The following is a 23826-nucleotide window of genomic DNA, read 5'->3' as shown; positions in this document are numbered from 1 at the left end:
ATTAGTAGAAGTAACAGTAAGGCAAATATTACATGCAAGGTGAGGGAGCAGAGCTGCCCCATCCTTGACCTGCAGGAACAAGTGTTTGCTGCTTTTAAAAAAAAAGGTAATCTAAAACTTAGCAACCTTATAAGGACAATATAATTCAGTGATGAGACACACATACTAACTTGTAGCATTTAGAATATTAACTAGTGTACTTCTGCCAGTATGAAAACAGATGACTCTCCTGCATTTTTATAACCAACAACCAATGATGGTAGTTCCAAAAAAAGCTAAAATTAAAAAGTGGCAGTGAAATTAGAGTACTGCATCAAAAACTGAATTACGACAAAAACTAATCTCTGTTTGGGCATGGGAAAGAACACACCCAGTTTTCAGCCTCTCTCTCACATCTTGGCCCGAATAAGCTCCAGAGGGTTGCATTTGGTAACTGTCTTCCCATGAAGACGATTAGAGCAAGATTTAGATTCAGATAAAAGGAAGTATTTTTCATTCAAGTCACAGAAAGGAATGTGCTTTCCAGGATGCAGTGATGGATGTAAATTCGGATGGCTTTCAAAGGAGTGGCTTTATATAAATTCAGGCAGCAGAAGGCAATCAACGGCCACTGGTCCTGATGACTATGTGCTGCTTCCAGGATCAGAAGCAGTGTGCCATGTGCTGAGGAGCATGGACAGGAGCGTGCTCTTGGGCACATGTCCTACTTGGAGCATCGGTTTAGCCACTGGGAAGAGACCCTGGGTGAAACAGGCATTTGGTCTGGTAGAGCCACAGGGGTCCTAAGTTCTGCCTGGTAAGCTTCCCAAGATGTCCGCCTTGTACTGAGGTATTCTAGCAAGGGATTCAGATGACCTTGTAGGGTCGCTGTCCTGGGTATGCAAGGCTGTTTGGGCCTTCTGATCCCATGCGTTTCCTCCCTGCCTTGCTGAAGTGGAAGCATCAAAACCTTTGACTGGGTTGTGGAGAAGATTCCACCATTGACCTTGCCTGAACTGCACCTCCTCCTTCATGTCCTGTGCGGGCACATCGGGCGACGAGTGCCTTCCATAGTGTTCGATCTCCAGCCACGGTTTCTTTATTCTTCCTTTCAGGGTCGACACCTCCTAGGTCACTCTGGAATGTTTGGTGCCAGGTCTTTTTTGTTCTTCCTCTTCTCCTCCAACCACCTAGTGGTATCCAGTTAACCACAATCTTAGCAGGACGTTGTGAGTCTTCCTCATTCGTAATATGGGTCCAATATATAATACGTAATATCTTTCTAACCCAATGTTGCTGAAAGACGTTGATCTTCTGGGGAATTTTTGTTGTAAAGTTCCAGGCCTCACTAGCATAGGTGGCAACTGGTACAGCAATGGCATTAAATAATCTGCACTTGCTTATAAGCTCTATAGCGGACATACTCCAGGTGCGTTTGTCAGAAAACATCGGATCTGGATTAATGGAGGAGCAGATTGATTTAAGTGGACTTCCACCGTCAGATCTTTTGCCACATTCTGGGGCTCCTGACCCTTGCCCTTCTGCTTGTTGCTATCGAAGCCACTCCATACGCTAGGAGGTCAGCCTCTGGCCGATTTCAAAAATTGCACTTGGATCTGTTGGAGCACCACGAAATGAAGCAGCTAAAAGATGGATGGACTTCGCCTTCAATTTACAAGAGCTGAGTGGGGCTGACATGGAGAGGGCATTTTGGAGACTCATCCATAGAGTGTGACGGCACATAACAACAGCAACAAAAACCATCCCTTCAGATTCATCTGGACAGTACAACCTGTCCTACTAGAAAGAGGAGCCTGCAGCCCATGGACAAAAATGGTCTACCGGTGTTTGCACATCTGGCTACCACACGAGCTCATTCTCAAGCTCCCAACCCCTCTCCCAGCAGGGTCTCTCCAACTGGTCCTGGCAAGGGAGAGGAGGCAGGACCTGGGGAAGAAGGTGCTGAGTGATGCAGTCCTGCTTACCTCTGAGCGAAAAGCCTTATTCTGGTTGCTTGTGAGTTCACTTTAAAGCTGGTAATAATCATATTTGGGCCAACCAAACGGGGAATGTGCCCCGCTCCCAGACCATTCCCAGGATGGAATTTGGCCCTCGGACTGGACAAGGTTCCCACTCCGGCTGCAGAGGCACCCACGAGGGGCGCTGAGCCAAATCAACAGGTACCATGAATATGGCGCAAGGCAGTGGATGGCGAGCAGAGTCCTCTGTGAACACCACACCTGGACCACGTGACCAGCCATGGCAGCTCAGATCCGTGGCCCAGCTGCTCTTTGGGTGGCACTGCACACTCACTGGGTTCACACAGTGCAAGTGCTGGGAGTGAAAGGGGCTGCAGGCATGCATTTCAAAGCCAGGGAGACGGACTCTTCAGTTGGAGAGGATGGGCCCTGGGAAACGGCCTCCAGATGTCCAGTTGGAAGAGGTGGGAGGGTTTATCTCCAGGCCGCCCTCGTCAGGATTTCAGGTGGACTGCAACTGCTGGTGGGGATGTGGGAGTCCCAGGAGCCAGACGAGCCTGGTACGATCCTTGACCCCACAACGTGGCGTTGGGAGAGATGGGCTAGCCAACTAGGGGGCAGCATACAGCTCAGAGGCTGGCCCACATCCAGAAGGCCCTGGGTCACTCAACAGGAGGGTTCTCAGAGGTGGTTTCTCATGTGGGTTCAACAAACCACTCCGCATGCTCAGAGACTCCTCCTCTGGTGATTATGCCTTCCTGAATGCACCCTGGAGGATAAAGAGCTTTTGCCAAAGAACCATCTGTGGTTTTGAGCGGGCAACAGAGGAAGCTGGCTTCCAACAGCAAATCAGGGACGGCTTGTATTGTCTGAACCTAGCCAGAGTGGAAAACAGACCATGTCACTGGGTCCAGACAGTACAACTAGCCACCCTGGCTTGTAAGACACCCTGGTGTGTTGTGTGAACACAGCCATCCTCCCCAGTTTATTAGGTTAGAGTGAAATGGTTAGGGGATTGGTACTACTTGAGGTACATACCACTCCACTCTTGAAATTCTCGATGCGTTTCTTTCCGATGCGGTTTAAGAGCCACCATGCCCAGGTTGGTGCATATTGCCAGAGGTAGCAGACGGCCAAGTAGGGATTGTCACTGATCCAGGCTTCCTTCACATCATTCGCCGTGCTGACCAAGGTGAGGCGAACACAACGCTCAGTCGACATTTTGTGGGTTTGGTCCCCAACATTTTTATTTACCTAGACAAGGGGAGAAAGTTAGACCATGTTGCAAGAGACCTTTATTAAGGTTCTTTGCCTTTATATCCTCTGCTTAAAAACGGGGTGTTAACCTATACCAGCATATGTTTTACACTAGAGGTGGCGTTGGTCCTTCAGGTGCAATCAAACAGCCTGAGAACTTTGGCTACAGGCAATATAAAATGAAATTAATAGTAATAAATACTTAGCTGGTACAGTTGGACTTCAGATCCCACGGTTTGCTATCCCATAAAGGAACTCTGCACCTTTGCAGCGTCAAGTGCCCAAGCTACTCGAGTCCCGTCTGAACTAGCAAACGAAGGACTGAACTCGGCTCCCAAACCAGAACTGCAAACCCAGAACCCTCGCTGTGCAATCCTGGCTTGGAGGAGCAGGTGCAAAACCTGGTTTGCTGCTGTGGCAGAGTAGGATTTGATCAGTGAATGCAGGGGGTAGGCAACTTATGCCCCCCCCGGTAGCAAAGCCCTAGCCAACATAGCCAATGGTAGGGGATGATGGGCATTATAGGCCAAAAGATTTGGATGGCAAAACATCACCCTCCCTTGGCAGATATGCCAATCTCAACTGGTTCCAAGATCTGCTTTTTTTGGCTAGAAGGACTCTGGCCGGTATTGAAGGACCTCCCCTCTCCAGCCCAAAGCCCCCATTCAGCAGGGTTCCCTGACGCATTCCCATCATACTCGAAGAAGGTAAAGTGTAACATCTCTCAAATAAAATGGAAGTATTGGAAGGAAAAGAGCACCGACACCTTGTTTGGGTTATTAAGCTGTAGCAGTCTTCTTCATAATTCTGCTGTTCATGCATATTGAGATTGAAATTGCTGGATTTAAACTCGTGTTCTTCTGCTTGTTTTTTAAAAATCAACCATTGCTTTGGATTTGAGATAAAGTCAGTTGTTTAACAGCAAAAAACAGGAACTGACTCAGTGCCAGCCTGTGTAACTCAGACCAAGACTGTCGGTGCATTTGCCAAAAAACAGTAAACACAGAAGATGGGGAGCAAACAGTGAACAAGAGTGTGAAGATCACAGTTTTTAATATTTCAAAATGCACTGCAAAGGCCCAAAACCCAACTGCAACACCATCGCTTGCACACCACCTCACACGTGGCCACACCAAGTCTCTTGACAGGCAACACTTTCCCACATCAACAAAATTCCGTCTGCGGAGGGTAGGTTAGCCTTCCCCCAGACTGCTGGCCTTCTGTGAGTGTAGAAATCTTTTACAAAACAACCCGTGGGGAAGCAGACGCCTCACCTGCCTTCCGAAATGGCTTGGTCCAGGTACAGTCCAGCTCCCTCACCTGCACAATTGCTGGTGGTTACCTGTATGGCCCTTTAATATGGTGGAGGATCCAAGGCACGTTTCGCAAGCCAGTTTAGCATATGGCATACTTTGCCAGGGAGTCTACAATGCTTTACACACAGTAGATTTTCTGGTGCCGACAGTTGCTAGTCTTTTCTTGCACTGTGCCCCACAGGGAGCCAACTAACTTCGCACTGGCTGGCCAGTGACGCTCCTGAGTCAGCTTGTCCAGGGCTTTTCTCTGCTGATCTTCCACCAAATGCGTCCAGGCAGATCCAGCACCAGTATTTGCTTTCCCCACGAGCCACGCCAGCTGTTTTTCCCACCGGGTAATGGTGGCCCCTATTTATCTATCAGCAGATGGTATGCCTCTGAACTGCTAGGTGGGCAGGAGCGGGGGAGAGCGACAGAAGATCACTCTGGCCCTGAGCCTGGGCTCAAACTGCCAGAGTGCTGAGCATTTTCTGGCCGACTTTTCCAGCATCATTAAGCCACTTCATCGCTGCATCCCGTCAGGACATCGAAGGAAGCCCCACGGAGCAGTAAAGCACGTGCCTCTGCCCCCTTTTAATTCCCTGCCATGTTCTCCACGGCAATGCTTCCATTCTTACCTTTGAGACCTCTTCAGTAAAGACATTTTGGATGATCTGTGACTGGACAGGGCCTGGGCAGATGTTAATTACACTTATGCCAGGATACTCAGTGAGCTCAGGCCGGAGAGAGTTGAAGAAACCCTAGAGAGTAACAACAGTTAAACGCATCCATAGACACCGTTTCTTCTCGAAGGTCAAACAGGACATTTTACAGGAGATACCCCACAGAGAATAACTGTATTCAGACGTTAAGACACAAGCCGTGGTCTGAACCTGTACCTGAAATTTGTTTTTACAAGTGTCCTATAAAGGACTACTGGTGCCATTGACAAATTTATTAAATAAGAATGTGTCACATCAGAATTTGCTGTCGGACACTTCCCTGTGCCCAGCATCAGAACCTGGACTGATATCCTGGTTTATTAACAAACTAGCCATATTTTTTTTTAAATCTGGCTTAGCAGAGGCAACTTCAATAACCAAGAACCCACCTGTAAAACAAACATAGCATTACATCTGAACCCAGGTTTCTGGTTTGTCAATCCCCCAACAAGCCAGAGTGTGAAGGGGGCTTACAGTTCCTGGCTTTTTGCATAATGACAAGCGATTTGTTGGGTTCCGATGGAATGCAAAGCTTTTTCTTGCTGGTGGGAGGAGTCCTTTGGCTAGTGAAATATAAGCAAGGATTCTACAGAATTCTGGGGTACCGTTTTGCAGAAATGTGGCCAGCAGTTTCTACAACCTAGAAACTTCCAGGCACAGGGGCTGATGGGATACATGCCAACAATGGGAGAACTAAGCAAGGTCGGTGGAAACCCTGCTAGCACAGAAACCCCTCGATCGTTTGTCAGGCGCATCCATGCCAACAACTGCACGCCATGGAAACCGCTCGGGGTTGTCATGATGTATGAACCCAGGTGCTCTGAAATAGCCGCTCCAGACTCTATTCTGTTTCCTTTTTTTATCTTGCACCATTTCCAGGGGATGCCACAAAGGCACACGTCGCCCATCCCTGCTGCTGGCCTCAGGCCATCGAGCGAGACTGTGGCACAGCTGACGTTCCAGGCTGCCCTCCATCACCACACTGCCCAGTGGCAGGCGGGGGAAACGTCTCACCTGCAGGGCATGCTTGCTGGCGCAGTAGCCAGTGGCCAAGGGGGCTCCCATGATGCCCATCACGCTGCTCATGGTGACAATCTTCCCCCTCCTCCTCTGTATCATGTGATCCAAGACGTGCTTGGTTAAGGACACGGTGCCCAGGTAGTTGAGTTCCATGATGGCGCTGTAGACATCCACACTCGTATCCACAAAGAGAGAGCGCTGCGACCGACCGCCGTTGTTCACCAAGATGTCAATCTTTGGCCGTGGAGGAAACAGGCGAAACATCAAGTATTTGCTGCCCACCCACATTGTCCTCCTTATGGAGACATCCCGTTGGCTTATTGAGGAAGTTTGCATCCCGCCCAATGGCCAAAACTCACTAGTTTGGAGCACCCGCAGCCCCCCAGGGCAGCAGGCACCCACCCACCCCGAAATTATAGGAACACCCCGCCCCATCAAAATGTTTTTAGAAACCCTTTTTGCAGAAGAAATGGCACCTGCTGCTACCATGGGTCACTATTACAGTAGCTCATCTACAAATGAAATTTCACGTTGGGTTTTGCAGGTACTCCGCCAAGCCTTTTCAGCATTCACAGGGGCAGGGAGCAACCTGGATAAGGGCGTGTGTGAAGCTGGCCACCAAATTTTCAACAGCTGCCCTTCTCTGACTTAGAACACACTTAGAGAGACTGATAAATACCCTACAAATGTGCTTGCAAAACGCAAACACAAGCAAACCCTAAAACTAGCAGCGGGTGCTTCCTTCCAAGATTCCTTCTAGCTGTTATATTATTGATCTGTTGCATAATGACTCCTAATCCCTTGATGTATACCTCCACAACAATTTCGTGGAGCTATAAGGGAGGAGAAAGGACGAGAAAATGTGTCACTACGACTGTGAGCAAATGGAGCTGATTAGGGGCTCCAGACCAGCTGCTTATCTTTAAGATGCAGGACAAGCTACGTGGAGTCCCATGACGCTGAGAACTCAAATATGGAAGCTGTAAGGAGTCCTGACAAGGCATGTGAAGATATGCAGACCACTGTAAGGCACCAAAGCAGAAACTTCTGAGGTGCAAGATTCTGGCAAGTCCACAGAAGCGGAGCTGTTAATGTCACACACAACCAACTGCTCTCCAGATGTGTTGCATTAAATTCCTAGCAATACTTGATCTTCCATGTACCATCTTGGAAGAATGCCAAACCTTTATACGCTTTAAAGAAAACATTATACAACATACTTGTCTAGGTCAGATATGATGCTAATCCATAGTTTATTTGGTTTGTTACTGTAAGCACAGGATTTGTCTTGCAGACGAGCAAACAAATCAAGGTTTGTTTTGCTAATCCCTGGCTTGTTTGCTTCCCTCGTTTGTCCATTCCTTTCCTGCACTTCAGATGCCTTTGCATCCTTATAGTGCTGGCATGCAGAGCAGCTTCAGGGTGGAGTTGATTGCTCTCGCAAGATGTCTCCGAAGCCTGGTAAGACAACCCACAGTTCTGCTCCTCCATGTAATGGCACTTCCTGGTTTAAACATTCCTGACTTCACAACCCAAAGCAAACTGTAGGCCCCCTTTCCGAGTGGTTCATGGTTTGTCAGCACAGCTGGGTTTGCACAACACAAAAACCCAAAATTCATCAACCCATACCTTGGCTTAGTGCCACATGCCAACCAGGCCAATGTTACTTCAGTAACCCAGTGCAACGTGTGACTTTCGATGGCCGCCCCTCCCCACCACCCCGCATGGTGCCGATTCGGGGCATTCTTAAAGCTGCTCTACTCAAGTTAGCAAGTGAAGTTACCTTTCCAAAATGCTGAAGAACACTCTTGGTTGCAGGTCCATGAGAACTTCTGTTGGTCAGATCAAGCGGCACAATAAGAATATCCTTGTCACTTAAGCTGCTGATTTCTAAAAGCAAAGACAGAGGAGGAAGAGGGCAAAATAATGATGTTTCGGAATGAGCCTACCCATTCCAGCATGTAGCAGCAGAACCTCACACACACGGATAAACACAAGGGTCCCCTCAAACGGCAAACTGGTTGCACCAGCTCAGCCGTCCGACAGCAGCCCCCCTCCGGCTGTCTCGGAATGCAGCTTCCATCAGCCCCTGGGAGCTGCGATCCAAAGCATATGCAAGGCACCGGGTGGCCTCCACGGATTTCAGGTACGCTTTTCCCAGCCCTTCCTAGAGATGCCATGGATGGGGAAAGAATGGCTTTTGGAAGGATCCGCCCCCGGGGGAGTGAAAAGAAAAACACGAGCAAAATGCTAGTAGCCACAACTTCACAGTGGCTCAACAGAGTCCAACAGGATCGGAAGGTACATGGGACCAACTGGAAGGATCCAGCCCAAGTGTCTCCAAGCTGCGGTCCTCCAGGTCAGTCGGGCTACCACTCCCGTCCTCCCCAGACAATGGCCGTGCCCTTGCTAGGCCCAGGAAAGAACCCGGCCTGCAATCCTGGCATGCCCTCGCTGCGATTCTGTGCCAGAGGAACCAGGGCTCCTGCCAGCGTTCCAAGCAAGGGCCAAGCTGTAAGTATCTGGGCCAAAGGTCAGTGAAAAGCCAATACCCACCGCAGTGTGAACCGCGGTCCATCACCGGAAAAAGAAGACCTCTGGAAGGGGAGGAGGGAGGATAAAAGTGCAGCCGCGCTGATCGATACACTAACTGGAAAGCAACCACAAAGCAAGCCGCTGCTCTGTCAGCAGCCACATCTAGGAGACTGATTAACCCTGGTGGTAGTGACGCCTCTGGGGCCAATCTCCAGGCCGAGGGACATCACAGAACAAAAAACAGTAGAGTTGGAAGGTTTTCCAAGGTTTATCAGATGATAGCCGGTGGTTCTGAGAGTTGCTCTGCTAGCTCTTTTGTGACTCTGGGATAGAATCCACTGGACCCTGGAGACTGGAACCTGTTTATTCCATCAAGGTAGTCCTTAACCATTTGACTGTCAATCTTGGGCTGCCATCTTACTTCCAGCTTGTATTATAGATTTCCTTGTGAGAGAAGACTGAGGCGAAGTAGGAACTGAGCGCCTCTGCCTTTTTCCCGTGGTCTGTTACCATTCTGCCATCCACTTTAAGTCGCCAGGCAGCCTTCCCTTTCTCATGTCTTTTGTTCTGGATGTCTCTGAAGGCGGCTTTCTTGTTGTTCTCAGCATCCCTCGCCATTCTCAGTTCATTTCCTGCTTTAGCCTTCCTGATGCCGTCCCGGTAATTCCTTGCTATTTGTTTATATTCTTCCTTTGAGGCCAGGCCCTGCTTCCACTTCCTCTACATGTTCTTTTTTTCTTTGAAGTTGTCCCTGAACTTTTTGTAGAGCCCCATGGGCTTCCTCTGTTGTCTTCTACATGTTTTTCTTGTTGGAATTGTTCATACTCGTGCTTGGAGAATTTTCTTGTTCAAGATTTCCCACCGCTCTTGAACTCCTTTCCCCTTAAGAGTGAGTTTCCATGGCACTTCACTTATTTTTCTGTGTTTGTCGAAGCTGGCTTTCTTGAAGTCCAGGATATGTGTTTGGCTGCAGATAACCTTTGTCTCCTTTATAATTAAGAATTCGAGTATCGCATGGTTGCTTTGCCCCAGAGTTCCCATGACTGCTGTTTTGTCCACCAGGCCATCCCTGTTCGAATTAAATTGAGGACAGCTGTTCCTCTCTTTCCTTCTTCTACTTTCTGCTGGAGGAAGCTGTCAGCAACGCATGTCAGGAATCTCTTGGAGGGGCCGTGTTTGGCGGAAATTGTCTCCCAGCATATTATCAGGGAAACTGAAGTCTCCCTTGATGACTATGTCATTCTTCTTGGAAATGCTGGCAAGTTGCTTTTTGAAGGTTGCTTCCTTGTCCTCTGGGACTGGAGCTTGGGAAGTGGATAGATACTTTCCCTGCACCTCCATCCAAACTGTGGGAGCCAGCAAAACTCCCAAGGTCCAGGTAGTCAGCCCCAGCCTGGTGGATTTTAATGGCCAGGAAAAGCAAGAAGCATAAAAGATGGTCATGGGTCTCAAGATACTAATTGAAGCATCTCCAGACTAACATGACTAAATGGTGTCTTGTGACTTATCCTATCCCATTTGTAACACTTGCGTAACACTTGGCCTCAGAAGCAGCATTTCTGTCATAATTCATTTGAGTTGGTTCAATAGAAATGCAGCTTCAACACAGCGTGTTCTGTCTGGTCGTGGAACTAAACACTTGGGCCAGATATTTCTCAGAGTCAGTCCCATGCATAGTTAGATGGAAAATGACCCCAAACTCCCAGAATCTTCTGGCCAACCATGGAGATTTCTCATCGAAACATGCATTGGATTGTGCCGTGAGACATTCTAAATCAGAGTTTGTTTTTTCCTAAGGGATACTGAATCCCTCAGAATGGGGATGTGCTCAGAATGGGGATGCTCAACGCTGAAGTGGGAAATCCGGGTTCTAGTTCCCATTCCACCATGAAGCCCACTAGTTAATGATGGGCACTCATTCACTCTCACCCTACTCAACCTCACAGGGTTGTTGTGTGGATAAAATGGAGTTATGTAAACCAACGCGGGTTCCTCCCAAGAGGCAAAGGCAATCTAATAACACTAAAGCATGTTTTTTTTCGTTGGTTCTCTCCTTGCCAACTCCACCTTCAAATGTTGCTATTATGATTTCCGTACTAAAGTGCATCCATGTATACAGCTTTTCCCAAGCTTTCCAAAGTGGGAACGATCTCAGATCAGAATTTCACTGAAGCTGTTCTGAAGTGCCCATCCAGAGCAGGTAAACGTGACCGGCAGAATTCAACAGATGGCACTGTGAGCTAATGCCACAACAATCCACTTACTTTACAGAATTTATGCTCCCCCTGCACCTTTAAATGTTATAGATTTATCCAATCCTGATCCTTTCTATCAGCTGCAGGCTGCAAGAATCCCAGGAACATTGCATGGGTTGGTTAATCATTAAATCCCTCTCCAGGCAAGCACTTTTTCTTCAGCTGCTGAGCAAATATGAAATGGAAGGGCTGTTTTGCAACAGAGGCCTGCCAGCTCCTGCTCAGCACTGTGAACCTGGGAGCAACAGCCCCTGGGACAAGAACCATTCTAATACCAAACTGCCATGAAAGAAGGCAGCCTTCTTCTCTACCCTACTTGGCTAGGTTTCAAGAAGCAGAAGCTGGATCAGCATGTAAGTTATGAATGCTATGGCTTAGCTCCATTTTCCTAGTACAGGGATGGGAAAACTTCGTGCAGCCCAAATGCAATTTTGGAGATGTGCCAGGTGGGAGTTGCATTCCGGGGGTGGGCAGAACCCAAAGCAAAGGGCATGGAACCAAAACCAGGAAGAAGCAGTGACCGCTGGCTTCTCCGTGGACGTGCAAGCAGCACTTCAGTGCAAGTGCCACTAATCCAATTCCTTTTTTGGAGTGCGATTGTCTTCCTTGGAAGCCCTGAAAAAGAAAAGCACTGCGGGGCGACCGAAGGCATGGAAGCCGGGAGACGGAGCAGCCTCCGCTCATTCGCAAGGTGCTTTTGTGCAATGTGCTGACCTTTTGTGGGGGCCACAAAAATCCAGGGGTGAAGAGCAGGAATGGGCAGGATGTACTCTAAAATGGCCCAAAGAAGAGCTAGTGACAACTTTATACCCTTGAACTCTTAAAGAAAGCTGCAAGGCAACCCTATGAACAGAGTTTTGTTCCAGGTGTCTTTACGCTGCCACAAGTGACACTGTGCAAGGGCAATCAAGGTGCAACAGCACAGAGGTAGTGTCCGTCTGGATCAAGCTGAAGAACCGTCATCACCAAGCTAGCAGCAGAGCGGTGGACAAAATACCCAACAGAGGTGCACCAGCCGGTGTCCCTTATGCCTGCACCGTCGTCGCCATTAAATAATCTGCTTAGGGAAAAGCACCATTCTATGTGTTTCTAACATCAAATAAAAAGAAGTTTTTAAAAACAGGACAGTACCAAGGCACTTCTTTTTCACCCTCTCCAGTTCGTTCTCCCGTCTCGCCGAGAGGGCAAGCAAAGACCCGATCTTCGCCAGCTGGTAGGCCAGCTCCTCTCCGATTCCGCTGGAGGCCCCAGTCACCCAGACAACCTGCCCGGGCAGCACCGCCTCTGTCAGAGGAAAAGACACAGGCATGAAATACGTTAGGTTCGCACCGCAAGTCGGGTGGGCAAATTTGCATGCAGCATGCACGGCTTCTCTCCAGAGGCAGCAGGTGCTTTGGGGCGGGTTCAGCCGTGTGGCTGAGGGCAGCGCAGTCCAGCAGGTGTCTGCTCACACAAGGGGGCTTCCATCTCCTCAGCTCCCACCTCCCCACAGAGGACTTGGAGCTCCCCCACAACCCTCCAGGCCAGATTCTGGGGGCTCAGAGATGCGGAAGACAATTGCTCCGTCCCCATTGCATCGAGAGATGCAGCCCTGCCAGTGAGAACATAAGAAAAGCCACGCCAGATCACACCAAGGTCCATCTAGTCAAGCATTCTGTGCACACAGTGGCCACGCAGCTGCCTGTGGGAAGCACCTAAGAAAGGCACAAGTGCAGCAGCCCATGTTCCCCAGCATGCTGCCTCTGATACTGGGCGCAGCCTATAGCCTTCAGAACTGGCTGTGGCCTCGCAGCCTTTTCTTCCACGCCTTTGTGGAATCCCCTTTTAAAACCACGACTATGGTTTTAAGGACTATGACTTAAGGTAGCCAGTTCCATGCACAGTGTGAATAAAGCCTTCCTTTTATCCGTCTGGAATTGCCCATGGAGTTGTCCCAGGGAGTCATGTTGGTCCTTTGCTCCCAAAGTGACAGAGAGTCTTGGTACACCTTGGAGGTAACACACATATAATGGTAGAAACTTCTTTCAGCTGGGAGCCAGGAAATCTTAAATTGTATCAAATGTTTTAGATTTTAAAGTGTCTGAGCACATATTCACCCCCTCGGATTGAAGCTTGAGGTCATTCGGGCGAGTCGTGGAAACTTTCGTCAGCAAAAGGTAAACTCCAATTCAGCTGACCAAACGGTGGGTGATTTGCACAGAGCAATCCTACAAATCAGTTTTACCCAGTTGGGGCGTGTACAACTCCAGCTCCTTGACCTTTGCTATGTCAACAAAAGCAAAAGAAATTGAGGGCTCCGTGTTATCAAAAAGTACAGGCAATATGGCAAATATGGGGATACACTGCTAAAATGGTTGCCTCATCCAAGGTTACTGTTTAGCAACCACTATAGGGCAGATCAGCTCTCAACCTGGTTCCCTCCAGATGCATGGGACTGGCCAGGGGATGCTAGGAGTTGTGGTTTCTCACAGGCTGGGCGATGGCAGGGGCTTCCGCAGCAGTTGTGCTGGGAAGCTGCTCAGAATGGAGCTATGCACTCCACAAACTTCACAGGAGAGAGACTTCCATTCATTGCATTGTAAAGCTTCACCTAAAATAAAAGACGAGTTCTGGTGACTCAGACCCATCTAGTTCAGTTCACACAGCATTCCACCAACAGTCCATGGGGAAAACAATGGTCTGCTCCTGCCCACGTTCCCCAGCAACTGGTGTGCTGGGGCACACTGCCTGATGGTGGAAGCAGCTTTATGCCATCAGGACTAGCAACACTGATGGTCTTCCTCTCCTTTTAAAGCTATCCAAACAGGTAGTCATCAAAAATAAGCAAATTTGATTATTTAACTATGGGCTGGTGAGAAGTAGCATTTTCACTCTAGAATTCCTGCCATTTAGAGTGTCCCTGGATTCTACTCTTATAAAAAAGGGTTTTCTCCTTATCTCCTTTGTTCACAAGATCATTTTTTTAAAAAAATACACCTCAATTAGGTATAGCTCCACAACAGCACCCACAAATATGTGTGCTCCTGAACCCCACAAAATAGCAGCACACAGAGGTCTATATTAGAACTCACTCCCTACTCTTTGAGTGGAACCAACAGGAAGGTGTTGTTTTACATGCGGAGGAAAAAAAGCAGCTTTGCATGACCAGCCTGAAGCAGTGTGGTCCAGCAGGAACTGCTATGTATGTAAACAATGCAATGCTTTTGCAAGAGCTGAGCAGGGCCAGGCGTTCCGGAGCGGTTTCATTCGTAGGAGACAACCTGGCGGCACAGAACGAAATATTCTCCGGAGCTCCTGCTGCTCAGACACTCCTCCGTAAAGTCATATTGCAGTAAGGAAGACCCAGTGGAATCAATGGGAGTGCCAAGTTCCATTTCTTTCAATGCGTCTGAATGAACATGGGTGCTTTCAGAGCAGGGTAGGGCTGGTAGCCTATTGGGGAGAATGAGGGTAGGCACGGAGGAGCAGTGGTGGGAGAGGGCAGAAAGGGGAAAGAAGCAATCGTGCAGCAGGGCTGGCTGGGGAACACTAAGAGCTGCAGGACTTGGTTCTGGGCAGGCAAGCATCGGATCGCACCCTTAATCTTCCAGTAACACAAAGAGCTCTCTTTCCATGCACTGCAGCCTTCTTCCAGCTGGGGCCTTCCAATGTGGCACCTACGACCCCCGTGAGCTCCACACTGGGAAAGGCCGACGTTCTGGTAACCGGACATAATCCAGGTCTGACCCAGCCTGTTCTTTCTTTGCATTAAGAAGCACAGAGTCTTAATGCACAGGTGTTAAAGAAATTCAGCCTTGGTTGTTCAGTTATTCCTATGGCTAGTTCAGTGTTTTACAACACAGGTGGCAGAAGCATTGCTGTGGCTTCTGACTTGGTTGAGATAACAAACCTAGGTGAACAATCCATAGTTCACAACCCAGCAATAAACCATGGGTTCTCTTGCTAGGTTGTTTGCTGCTGCAAGCCATGCCTTGTTAGTCCAACTGGCTTTGGACAATACGTTAGCCAACATTTCCACAAAGAAACCCAGTTTGACGACAACCCACACTCAACCCTTGAATGTCGTTTACTGCATTGCTTGATCCATGCGACTGAATTCATGTTGTACAAAACCAATCTCTGTGTGAGGATGTGAGAGTGAGCTGGCAGAAGGAGCTTTGATGGCCCTTTAGCAGGGATCATACAGTGAATGCCCTTCCATGTCTAACTTGCTTGTGCAAAGCCTGACAGGGGCCAACGTCTTGGACTTCTTGCTACACCAGTGCAATGGCACAGCTCACAAAATCATGTAGCCATGATTGTGGCCTAGGACAGCCTTCTCCTGGCTAAGTGTCCCCTAGATGTGTTGGGCTACAACTCCCAATATCCCCAGCCAGCATGGATAGAAGATCAGGGCTGATGAGCATCTTTAATCCAGAGGGCCAAATTCAAGTTTGGGGAAGTTCTTGGGCACCAAACTGAAGAGGTGGGCAGGAGGACCAAAGCTAAAAGTGGGTTGGGCCATCAAAAACTGGGAAAGACAGAAAGACGGACCTGTGGGTCCCGGATCAAATCAAACCAGAGCTTTCCCTGCAAACAAAGATGGCGAAACTGAGGCTGTGATACTTTGGGCCCATCATGAGAAGTGAGGACTCCCTGGAGACGACCATCATGCTAGGGAAAGTCACGGGCAGAAGAGACAGAGGGAGACCAAATAGGAGATGGATGACCTCCATACAGGGAGCCCCAGCCTTGAGTTTAGAAGAGCTAAGCAGTATGTCATGGACAGGACCTTCATTCATAGGGTCACCCTAAGCTGGAGATGGCTTGATGGCCCATGACGACGATGACAACAGCAACAACGACAACAACAACAGCAGTGTGGTGCAGTGGTTAGAGTGCAGGACTGGGACTCAGCCAGGGAGTTTACCGGGTGACCTTGGGCCAGTCACAGACTCTTGGCACAACTTACCTCACAGGGTTGTTGTTGTGAGGGTAAGAGGAGGAGGAGGACGAGGGGGAGGAGGAGGAAGTTTATATAAGCCACCTTGAGTTCTTTGAAAACATGGTGTAAATTGGTGTCCTACAACAGCAGGGGGATGGATCAGATGGCCTTCATGGCCCCTTCCAACTCTACTGTTCTATGATTCTAAGAAAGGAAATATATTTTATAAATATGTAAGTATAATAAATAAATTTAGGTTGGATCCAGCCTATGTTCCCAGGCACAACCAACCGAGGATGCCATTTTTTTGCATATTTAGCCAGAAAAAGTCCTACACGGCTGGTCAAGGGACTCTGGAAGGAGTAGAACTAGCTTCTGTACCAGCACGCAAACACCGTCACCCTTTACCTAGATTCCTCTCACAGCTCTGTAAGATAAGGCAATACTGAATATATCCATGAGTACACCGTTCAAACCTTGCTGTAAAATCCACCCTTTGTACTACCACTTGCACACTGAATTCTGAAAAGGGACCTGAATGGCCACACTTGCAGTTACAATCTGGGACATGTGCCCTGATTCAACTCAGGTTCCAACTCAGATCCTGGCTCAGCACTTCAGAAAGTGGCCCAGCCTTCCTCATACCATGTCTAAGGCTGCCTGTTTCAACTTGGGTATCAAACCAAGATTTAGAAATGTGAAGCTCTGTGCTTCCCACTGACTCCTGTGGAAACATCTGAGGCTTCCTCCTTCTCAACTATCATGGAAAATTGAAACAGTTGTAACTCTTCCCCATTTGTTAGATTTGGAGAGAATCTGCAAGCCTAAGACCTCCTTAGAAGGCCCTTCTGCCAAATTTCAGAAAAGAGGAGTCCAGTGAATTTTGTGAACCTTTATAGTTCATTTTTTAAAAATCCCTAAATGCATTTTGGGCAAAATTTGACGATGTTTGCAGGGATACTCCCCCCCCCCCCGAGGTGACCAAGTCTATCATGTTTCAAATGAATAGGTGCAAAGAGCTTTGTGCAAGAATAGCCTTCACATGTTTAAGATACCTTGCAACAAGCAACACATGCAGGCTAGTAGCCCTGGTAGAAGAAAAGGTGAGAGCACTGGAGCAGCAAGTACTGACCTTCAAGGTAATAAAAGAAGATGAAGCGTTTTTAGACTGAGGTAGAGCTGCAACAGCCAATTACAAGCAGTGTATCAACAAGCTGAGGCAGAAGAAGAAATGTCTGAGGGAAGGGAAAATGAGGAAACTCCCTGGAACAGGATGACCGTTAAATGATGAAGAACTAGAAGACACCCTGTGCCCAGTGGAAGCAGCGGAACTCTTAAGTTACTCAAGGATGAGACAAGTGGGAAACCCACAGTGAAAGATACACGACACCCTGAGTAACTCTGGAAAAGAGACAAAAGGTCAACCAGGAAAGGGAAAAGATATCGAAGTTTGCAACCACAAAGAAGAGTGTTTGTTGTGGGAGATTCCCTGTTGTATGAGATAGAAAAATATGTATGTCACAACAACCCAGAGAATTGCCAAGAATGCTGTCTCCCTGGAGCCAGGCTTAAAGATATATAGGTTCACACATCTCACACAACCCACTGTCAAATACCCCTTTTCATCCACGTGGGAACTAAAGCTACCAGGAGAAGCTCTGATGGAGTAACATCAGACTTCAAAGCTCTAGTGAGAAAAATCAAAAACACCAGGACCCAGAGAGTCTTCTAGCCAGTCCTACCAGTACATGGAAGAGGAACGGATAGCAAACAGAAATTCTTCACGTGAGCGACTGGCTACAATGGTGGTGCCATAAAGAAAGGTTTGGATTCTGGGACCACAAGCTAAGGTTCCTGGAAGACAGGCTATTGACGGATGATGGGCTGCTACATGGAAAAGCTCATCAAGGGGGCTTTAAACTGGAACAAGCAAGGGGGGCGTGAAGGGTGGCGGACCATCACCTGACAAAAACTTAGGTATTTCAGCAGAGAAAACTCTCAAGCAGGGCCCAACATCGTTCTCCAAAAAAAGTAGGAAGAAAACCAGCACACAGTGAGAATGAACTTTGATGTCTCAATGCTCAGAGTAAGGGACAAAAACTAACACAAACTTGTGCTCATAGAACACGAAGGCAATTACGATCTTATAGGAATAACTGGAACTTGGTGGGATGACTCACGAGACTGGAACTTTACCACTGATGTATACAAGCTGTTCAAGAAAAATGGAAAGGACAAAAAGGGAGGTGGAATTGCACTAAATGTAGGAAACACATATATCTGCACAGAAATACAAGAGGAACTTAGTAGCCCCACTAAAGCACCTGGCTTAATTTAAAGGGAGCAAAAAATAAGAAAACGCATAGTTATTGCCCTCCATTACTGACCACCGAGTCAAAAAGAGGAGAATGCAATCTTCAAAAAGAACTTGCCAGGATTTCCAAGAAGAACAATACAGTTCTCAAGGGGACTTCAATTTCCCTGATATATGCTGGAGACAATTTCTGCCAAACATGGACCCTCCAAGAGATTCCTGACATGCGTTGCTGACGTCCTCCAGCAGAAGGCAGAGGAAGGAATAAGAAGATTCTGGGCACCAAGATTTAAGAAAGATGCAGGTAAATTAGAAAGGGTCCAGAGGAGGGCAACAAAAATGATCCGGGGTCACACTGGATCACACTGCCCTGTGAGGAGAGATTGAGAGAACTGGGCATGCTCAGCCTTGAGAAGAGAAACTGAGGGGGGACATGGTATCCCTCTATAAGGACCTCAAAGGCTGCCACAAAGAGGAAGGTCGAGATCTCTTTTCACCGATACCAGAGGGTAGAACATGGAATAATCAACTCAAATTGTGACAGCTCAGTGGGACCAGCTGCCTGGAGAGGTGGGGGGGGGGGGCTCTCCCACACTGGAGACATTCAAAAAAGAAACTGGACAGCCTTCTGAGAGGGACTAATGTAACGTGGGGCCCATTCCAACTCTACTATTCTATGCTTATATGAACCTTCCCCAACTCAACACCTTCCCAGGGCTAGACTACAGCTCCCATCATCTGCAGCCAGGAGAAACAGGCAAGAACAGCCCTTCTGTACCACTGCATCCTCCAGGTTGGTTAAGAATACAAGAGCCTTGCTGAATTGGACCAAGGGACCATCTCGCCCAGTATTCAGCTCTCACCGTGGCCAGCCCTCCGTCTGGGGCATGAGTGTGACAGCCCCTCCTGCCCATGTTCCCCAGCAACCGGCACACAGAGGCACACGGCCTCCAACACTGAACGTAGCTTGTAGTCATCAGAACTGGTTGCCATGTATTTCTACCCTGCCCAATAGTTGAAGGTCTCTGAGCAGCTTACAATTCATGAAATAGAATAAAAATGTAAATAACAGTAAAACATTGTAGTATTTCATTACAAAGCTGAACCAAATTTAATAGCTCAAATGGCTAGGGCAGCTGCCTCTGTCCAAGCAGTGCCAAGGCTGCTCTCTGAAGCCCTCAAATGCCTTGCCCAGAGGGCGGTCCAGGAGTTGGCCACCCCCTTGCCTGGCCGTCCCCATTCGTGGCCTTCGCCACCCCTTGTGGAAGCCGCTTCCAGGACGGAGCTGTGCAAACAAGCCCGTCCTTTGATCTGTTTCGTCAGCCAGCGTCATGGGCTGACCTTGCTGGGTCCAGGACTGCTGTCATCCGCGACGACGGCGTTGGCCACGCTGGCCGGGCATCGTGGGGAGCGCAGCCCGGCGTGTCCGGAGGGCGTGAGGCTGACCGGGGAGAGGACTGGGACAGGGCGGGGGAAGGACTCCTCCACACGGCGTACAGTGACCTGCGGAATTTGCTGCCATGGGAAGTGGCGACAGCCACCGATCTGGATGGCTTTAAAGGGGGACGGGACAGATTCATGGAGGAGGAGGAGGAGGGGGCAGCTCTCCGTGGCCACTAGCCTTGTGGCCAGGGGCTCCCTCCTTCCCCAGAGGAGGCCTGCCTGCACACACCAGCTGCTGAGGAGCCGGGAAGGAGGAGGCCTTGCACCCATCCTGCTGGAGGGAGCCTGCGGGCAGCTGCTTGGCCACCACGTGTGCAGAGTGCCGGACAAGAAGGACCTTGGGTCTGACCCCGCAGGGCTTTGCTAATGTTCTTAGGACAAAACCAGCTTCGCCTCAAGTGACATTTTCAGCAGCCCCATCAAACTGCACAGGCCTCCGCCTGGTGCCAACTTTGCTTTCTTTCAGACATCAGGCAATCTCCTTTTATAAGCTAAGGTTGACTGCTGTTGTCACTGCAGGCTCATCTACAAGGCCTTTATTACACACCTATGTGTTTTTCACCTTGTAATTAGCCTTCCCCACCAACTGTGATGAAGAGCAGTATAGAAACAAAACAAAGGTACAACCTTGGGTAAATTCTGACAGAAAAAAGCATCCGGCCAGGGCATGCTGGGAGCTGAAGGATATTTAAGCTTGCCCAAGGCTACGCTTCATAGCAATTAATGGTGCTAGGTAGAGTTGCATTTGGTTAAAACTGATCGTTTCTGTTGCTTTTATTTGGCTTTGTCCATGCATTTTCTTACATTTCTGGAAGTGCATTTGTATTTTTATTGTAAGCTGCCCTAAAGTGAAAAGTTAGGTACAAATGTCTCCGTCTCTGTCACTCTTCCTAACACACACACACACACACACACGTACGTCTTACTTTATATATTCCATCCACAGGTGCTTGAACAGTCACATCAATCAACCCTAACAGAAGGAATGCTGCATCAGATAAAAAGGAATTTCTGCAATTACCACATGTGATGCAGAACAGATCAGATCAGCAAAGCCGGAATCTATTGTGCACCTGGATCAGAGGCCTGTTTCTTCAGAGTGCAGTCTGTGCTCTGCTGAGACAGCTCCAGCTGTCAAGCGGGTGATCCAGTTGTGAATTATTATTATTAACTGTGCTCTGGACAGTTTTGGATCAGTGCCCATTTCGATAATCCGCTTTGAAACGTTGTGCAACCTCCGTTCTTTCAAAGAGTGGTTGGGCCAGGACTGAAGGGCCAAACCTATCTTACTAAAGGAGCTTGTTAGCTTTTCTGACGGATGTTTTAATGTAGAAAGCAAAAGAAAATAGAAACAACTAAGAGATTTGAGACAACATGGCAAGAGGGGCACATAATAATGAACTGTGTGGAGCGGGTGGAACAAGGAACAGCTTCTCTCATACCAGCAAAAACAGGAAACCACCCAAAGGACCTGATTGGCAGCATGCCAGACAAACCGGAGGAGCTTTTGCATGCTATGAAAAGTGAATTTGCAAGATGCATTTCTACAGGAGGAGCTTTAGGGGAAGAGACTGGAACTTGGTTGAAACAGATGAGCGGCTGCAGCGTATCAGGCATTGTTCTAGCAGTTGGTAAAATTTCTAGAGAACTGATCCTATGGCTCCTAAACAGCATCTAGGGGGCTGTGAAGGCCCAGATCTGAGGCTGGAATCAGAACTGTGACCTCACAGCTGGGGATATGGGCTGCAATCCCCCCTCCCATCCCAACAGCTGGTGCGGGGAGAATCCAACACTGGGAACTTAGCTTCATAGAGGTATTAAGGGAGGTGTTCCAGGATATGGGGAAAGGCCAGGGTATAATGTATCCTGTGTTCTCCTTCCAAAAAGAGAGAGGCCACAGAGAAAGCTTTGTTGGATCAACACACTGAAAGTTCAGAGGTGTACAATCACCTTGATGGGACTGAGGCCAAAGCGTATCCACAATTTCTACTACATTGGTGTCTCCCTACAACACACCTGAATGCAACCCATGCAAAGGACCCAACGCACTATCATTGCGTTTAATGTTTACAAGGAACCCAATGAAGGTGTCCTATAATACAATATAAAACACATTATGTGTGCTGTATTTTTTCCTTCTAATATTTCAGGTCAATTATCTGGGTTGTATGGAACAGTTAACACGGAATACTTGGTCGTTCACTAAATGCAGGTTAAAACGAATACACTAAATTATATCACTATCTTTTTCAATGCAAATCACCTAATGCAAATTAGCCTGATTCCAAATTTTCTGGCGAGAGATGGCCAATAGCTGAGGCCAATAGCAATCCTTGCACAGAACCCCCCCCCCCCCCCAGGAATCCCAGATTTTCCCAGCCAGCCAGGCCACCAGTCTTGGGCTGCACTGCACCCAAGGATTCCCATAGCATCTTTGCCAGCGTACTTTGACCCTAATGATTCTTCATAACCCTTGCAGGTACTGATTTTTCTTCAGGATGGTTTTTTTACATGGGGGCAGCACAGGCCAAAATGCCTTCTTGGTGATCTCCATTCAGCTTGAAGGGTCACACCTTCTGGAAGGCCGAAAACGGGGGTGCAGCACCTCAGGTTCAGGACTAAACCCAGCCCACTCAGGACTCTGTGGATGGCCACTCGCCCCTCTTCCCCCGTCACAGGCGGCGGTTTCTTGACTCTTGTGCGCATGCTTCTCCCCACAGCCTCACCAGTTAAAGGGCCTCTCTTAAGACTTAAAATTATCGACAGAAAGAGTTTTAAGCTAAAATAGGCTGTTTTTTTGAGCCTACAACTTTCACCTTTGTGGCTTTTGGTTGTGCCTAAGGTGCGTTCTGAGAGTTTCTCCAAAACTGAGGGTTGAGAACTTTGAAAACTTTGACCTGGCTACTGGAGAACAACAGTTTTTTCATTACAGCCTGAATTCATGGAACTTCTGCACAGACGCATTGCAAATATGTTGTCTTCTGCAAAGCCATTCCTGTTTACTCTAACAATAAACTTTGTTTCCAGATGCCTCTCCTTAGGAACTTAAAGACGCAGAGGTACAGAGACAGACAGAAGGAAAGAGAAGTGATATTATTTAATCTCTCTAGAAGTAAATGGCTTATCCATGAACTTTTAAATTCAGTCTTCTTCATGCCAAATGCCCTCCAGATGCAGTGGGCTAAATCTCCGTTTATTTCCTGCCAGGACAGCCCAAGCTGGCCGTGACTCATGGACACTGCAGTCCAACACAGAATGATCTGGCAAAAGTGATTCATGTCCAACCCGTTTTTAATAAAATCAAGGCCAATGCATCGGGAGGCTCATGATTATAATTAGAAGGCAGAAGAGGCGCCGCTGGCTAAAAGTTATCTTCTAACACACATAACAACGGTATTCCTTTTCTTAGGCCAGGCAAAAAGATCTCAAACCGTACAAGCTTTCGAAATCTCTTGCCCTCTTCATCAAGGAAGATAAAATAAAAACTACTCTGTGGGGACAGAATACGAGAAGCAAGGAAGCAAGAATGTGACTTCAGCGTCAAGTGCGCCTTTTCCCTCTTCTCCTCCCGCCCGCATCTGGTCAGATGAAGAGACCTGGCGCTCTCGAAAGCGGGCACAATTTTGCGCGACCCTCCGGGCGGCTTGATGGAGCCATCGCGCCACGAAGCGCCCCGTCAGTGGGAGCTGCGCGGGACTCGCACCCGCGGGACCCGGACGCGCCCGCCCCCCTGCCTCGCCGCGCGGACGGGAAGCGCCGCCACGTCGCACCCGACCGGGGAGGGGGGCGAGGCCCCCCGCGGCCCTTACCGGGCTTCTTGCCGCGCCACTCCGCCCAGAGCAGCGTCAGGTCCGCGTCGGCGCGCAGCCAGCGCCGGATGAGCAGCGCCAGGACGACGAGCGCGCAGCACCATTCGAGGATGCACAGCACGCACGACATGGCGAGGCGGGAAGGCAGGGAGCGCCGCCGCCGCCGCCGCCCTTTATGGGCCGGGGCGGCCGCCCCCCGCCGCCCCGGGGAGGCGCTTGGCCGCCGCCCGCGGGCCGCCCCCGCCTGCCCTGCCCCTGCCGCTGCGCGCGGGATCGCCCGGGAGGGCGCGGAGC

The 23826-nt window shown here is 48.9% G+C and overlaps 1 protein-coding gene across 1 annotated transcript in view; it reads right to left on the bottom strand.

The window, feature by feature from the left end:
- The window catches only part of DHRS7 (dehydrogenase/reductase 7), a 26003-nt gene extending 2314 nt beyond the window's left edge, over positions 1-23689 (bottom strand). Inside the window, exons 1-6 of the mRNA XM_044437141.1 lie at positions 23533-23689; positions 12174-12326; positions 8036-8142; positions 6247-6486; positions 5149-5271; positions 2997-3212 (exon numbers count right to left, since the gene is read on the bottom strand). Coding sequence (XP_044293076.1) covers positions 2997-3212; positions 5149-5271; positions 6247-6486; positions 8036-8142; positions 12174-12326; positions 23533-23662 — 969 coding nt within the window. The 5' untranslated portion in view covers positions 23663-23689. The remainder of the gene's footprint in view (positions 1-2996; positions 3213-5148; positions 5272-6246; positions 6487-8035; positions 8143-12173; positions 12327-23532) is intronic.
- Positions 23690-23826: the final 137 nt, after the last annotated feature.

Source organism: Varanus komodoensis, unplaced genomic scaffold (genome assembly GCF_004798865.1).
Source record: "Varanus komodoensis strain SLA01 unplaced genomic scaffold, ASM479886v1 scaffold3, whole genome shotgun sequence".
NCBI classification, from domain to species: Eukaryota; Metazoa; Chordata; class Lepidosauria; order Squamata; family Varanidae; genus Varanus; species Varanus komodoensis.
This window is presented reverse-complemented; position numbering and strand designations above follow the sequence as displayed.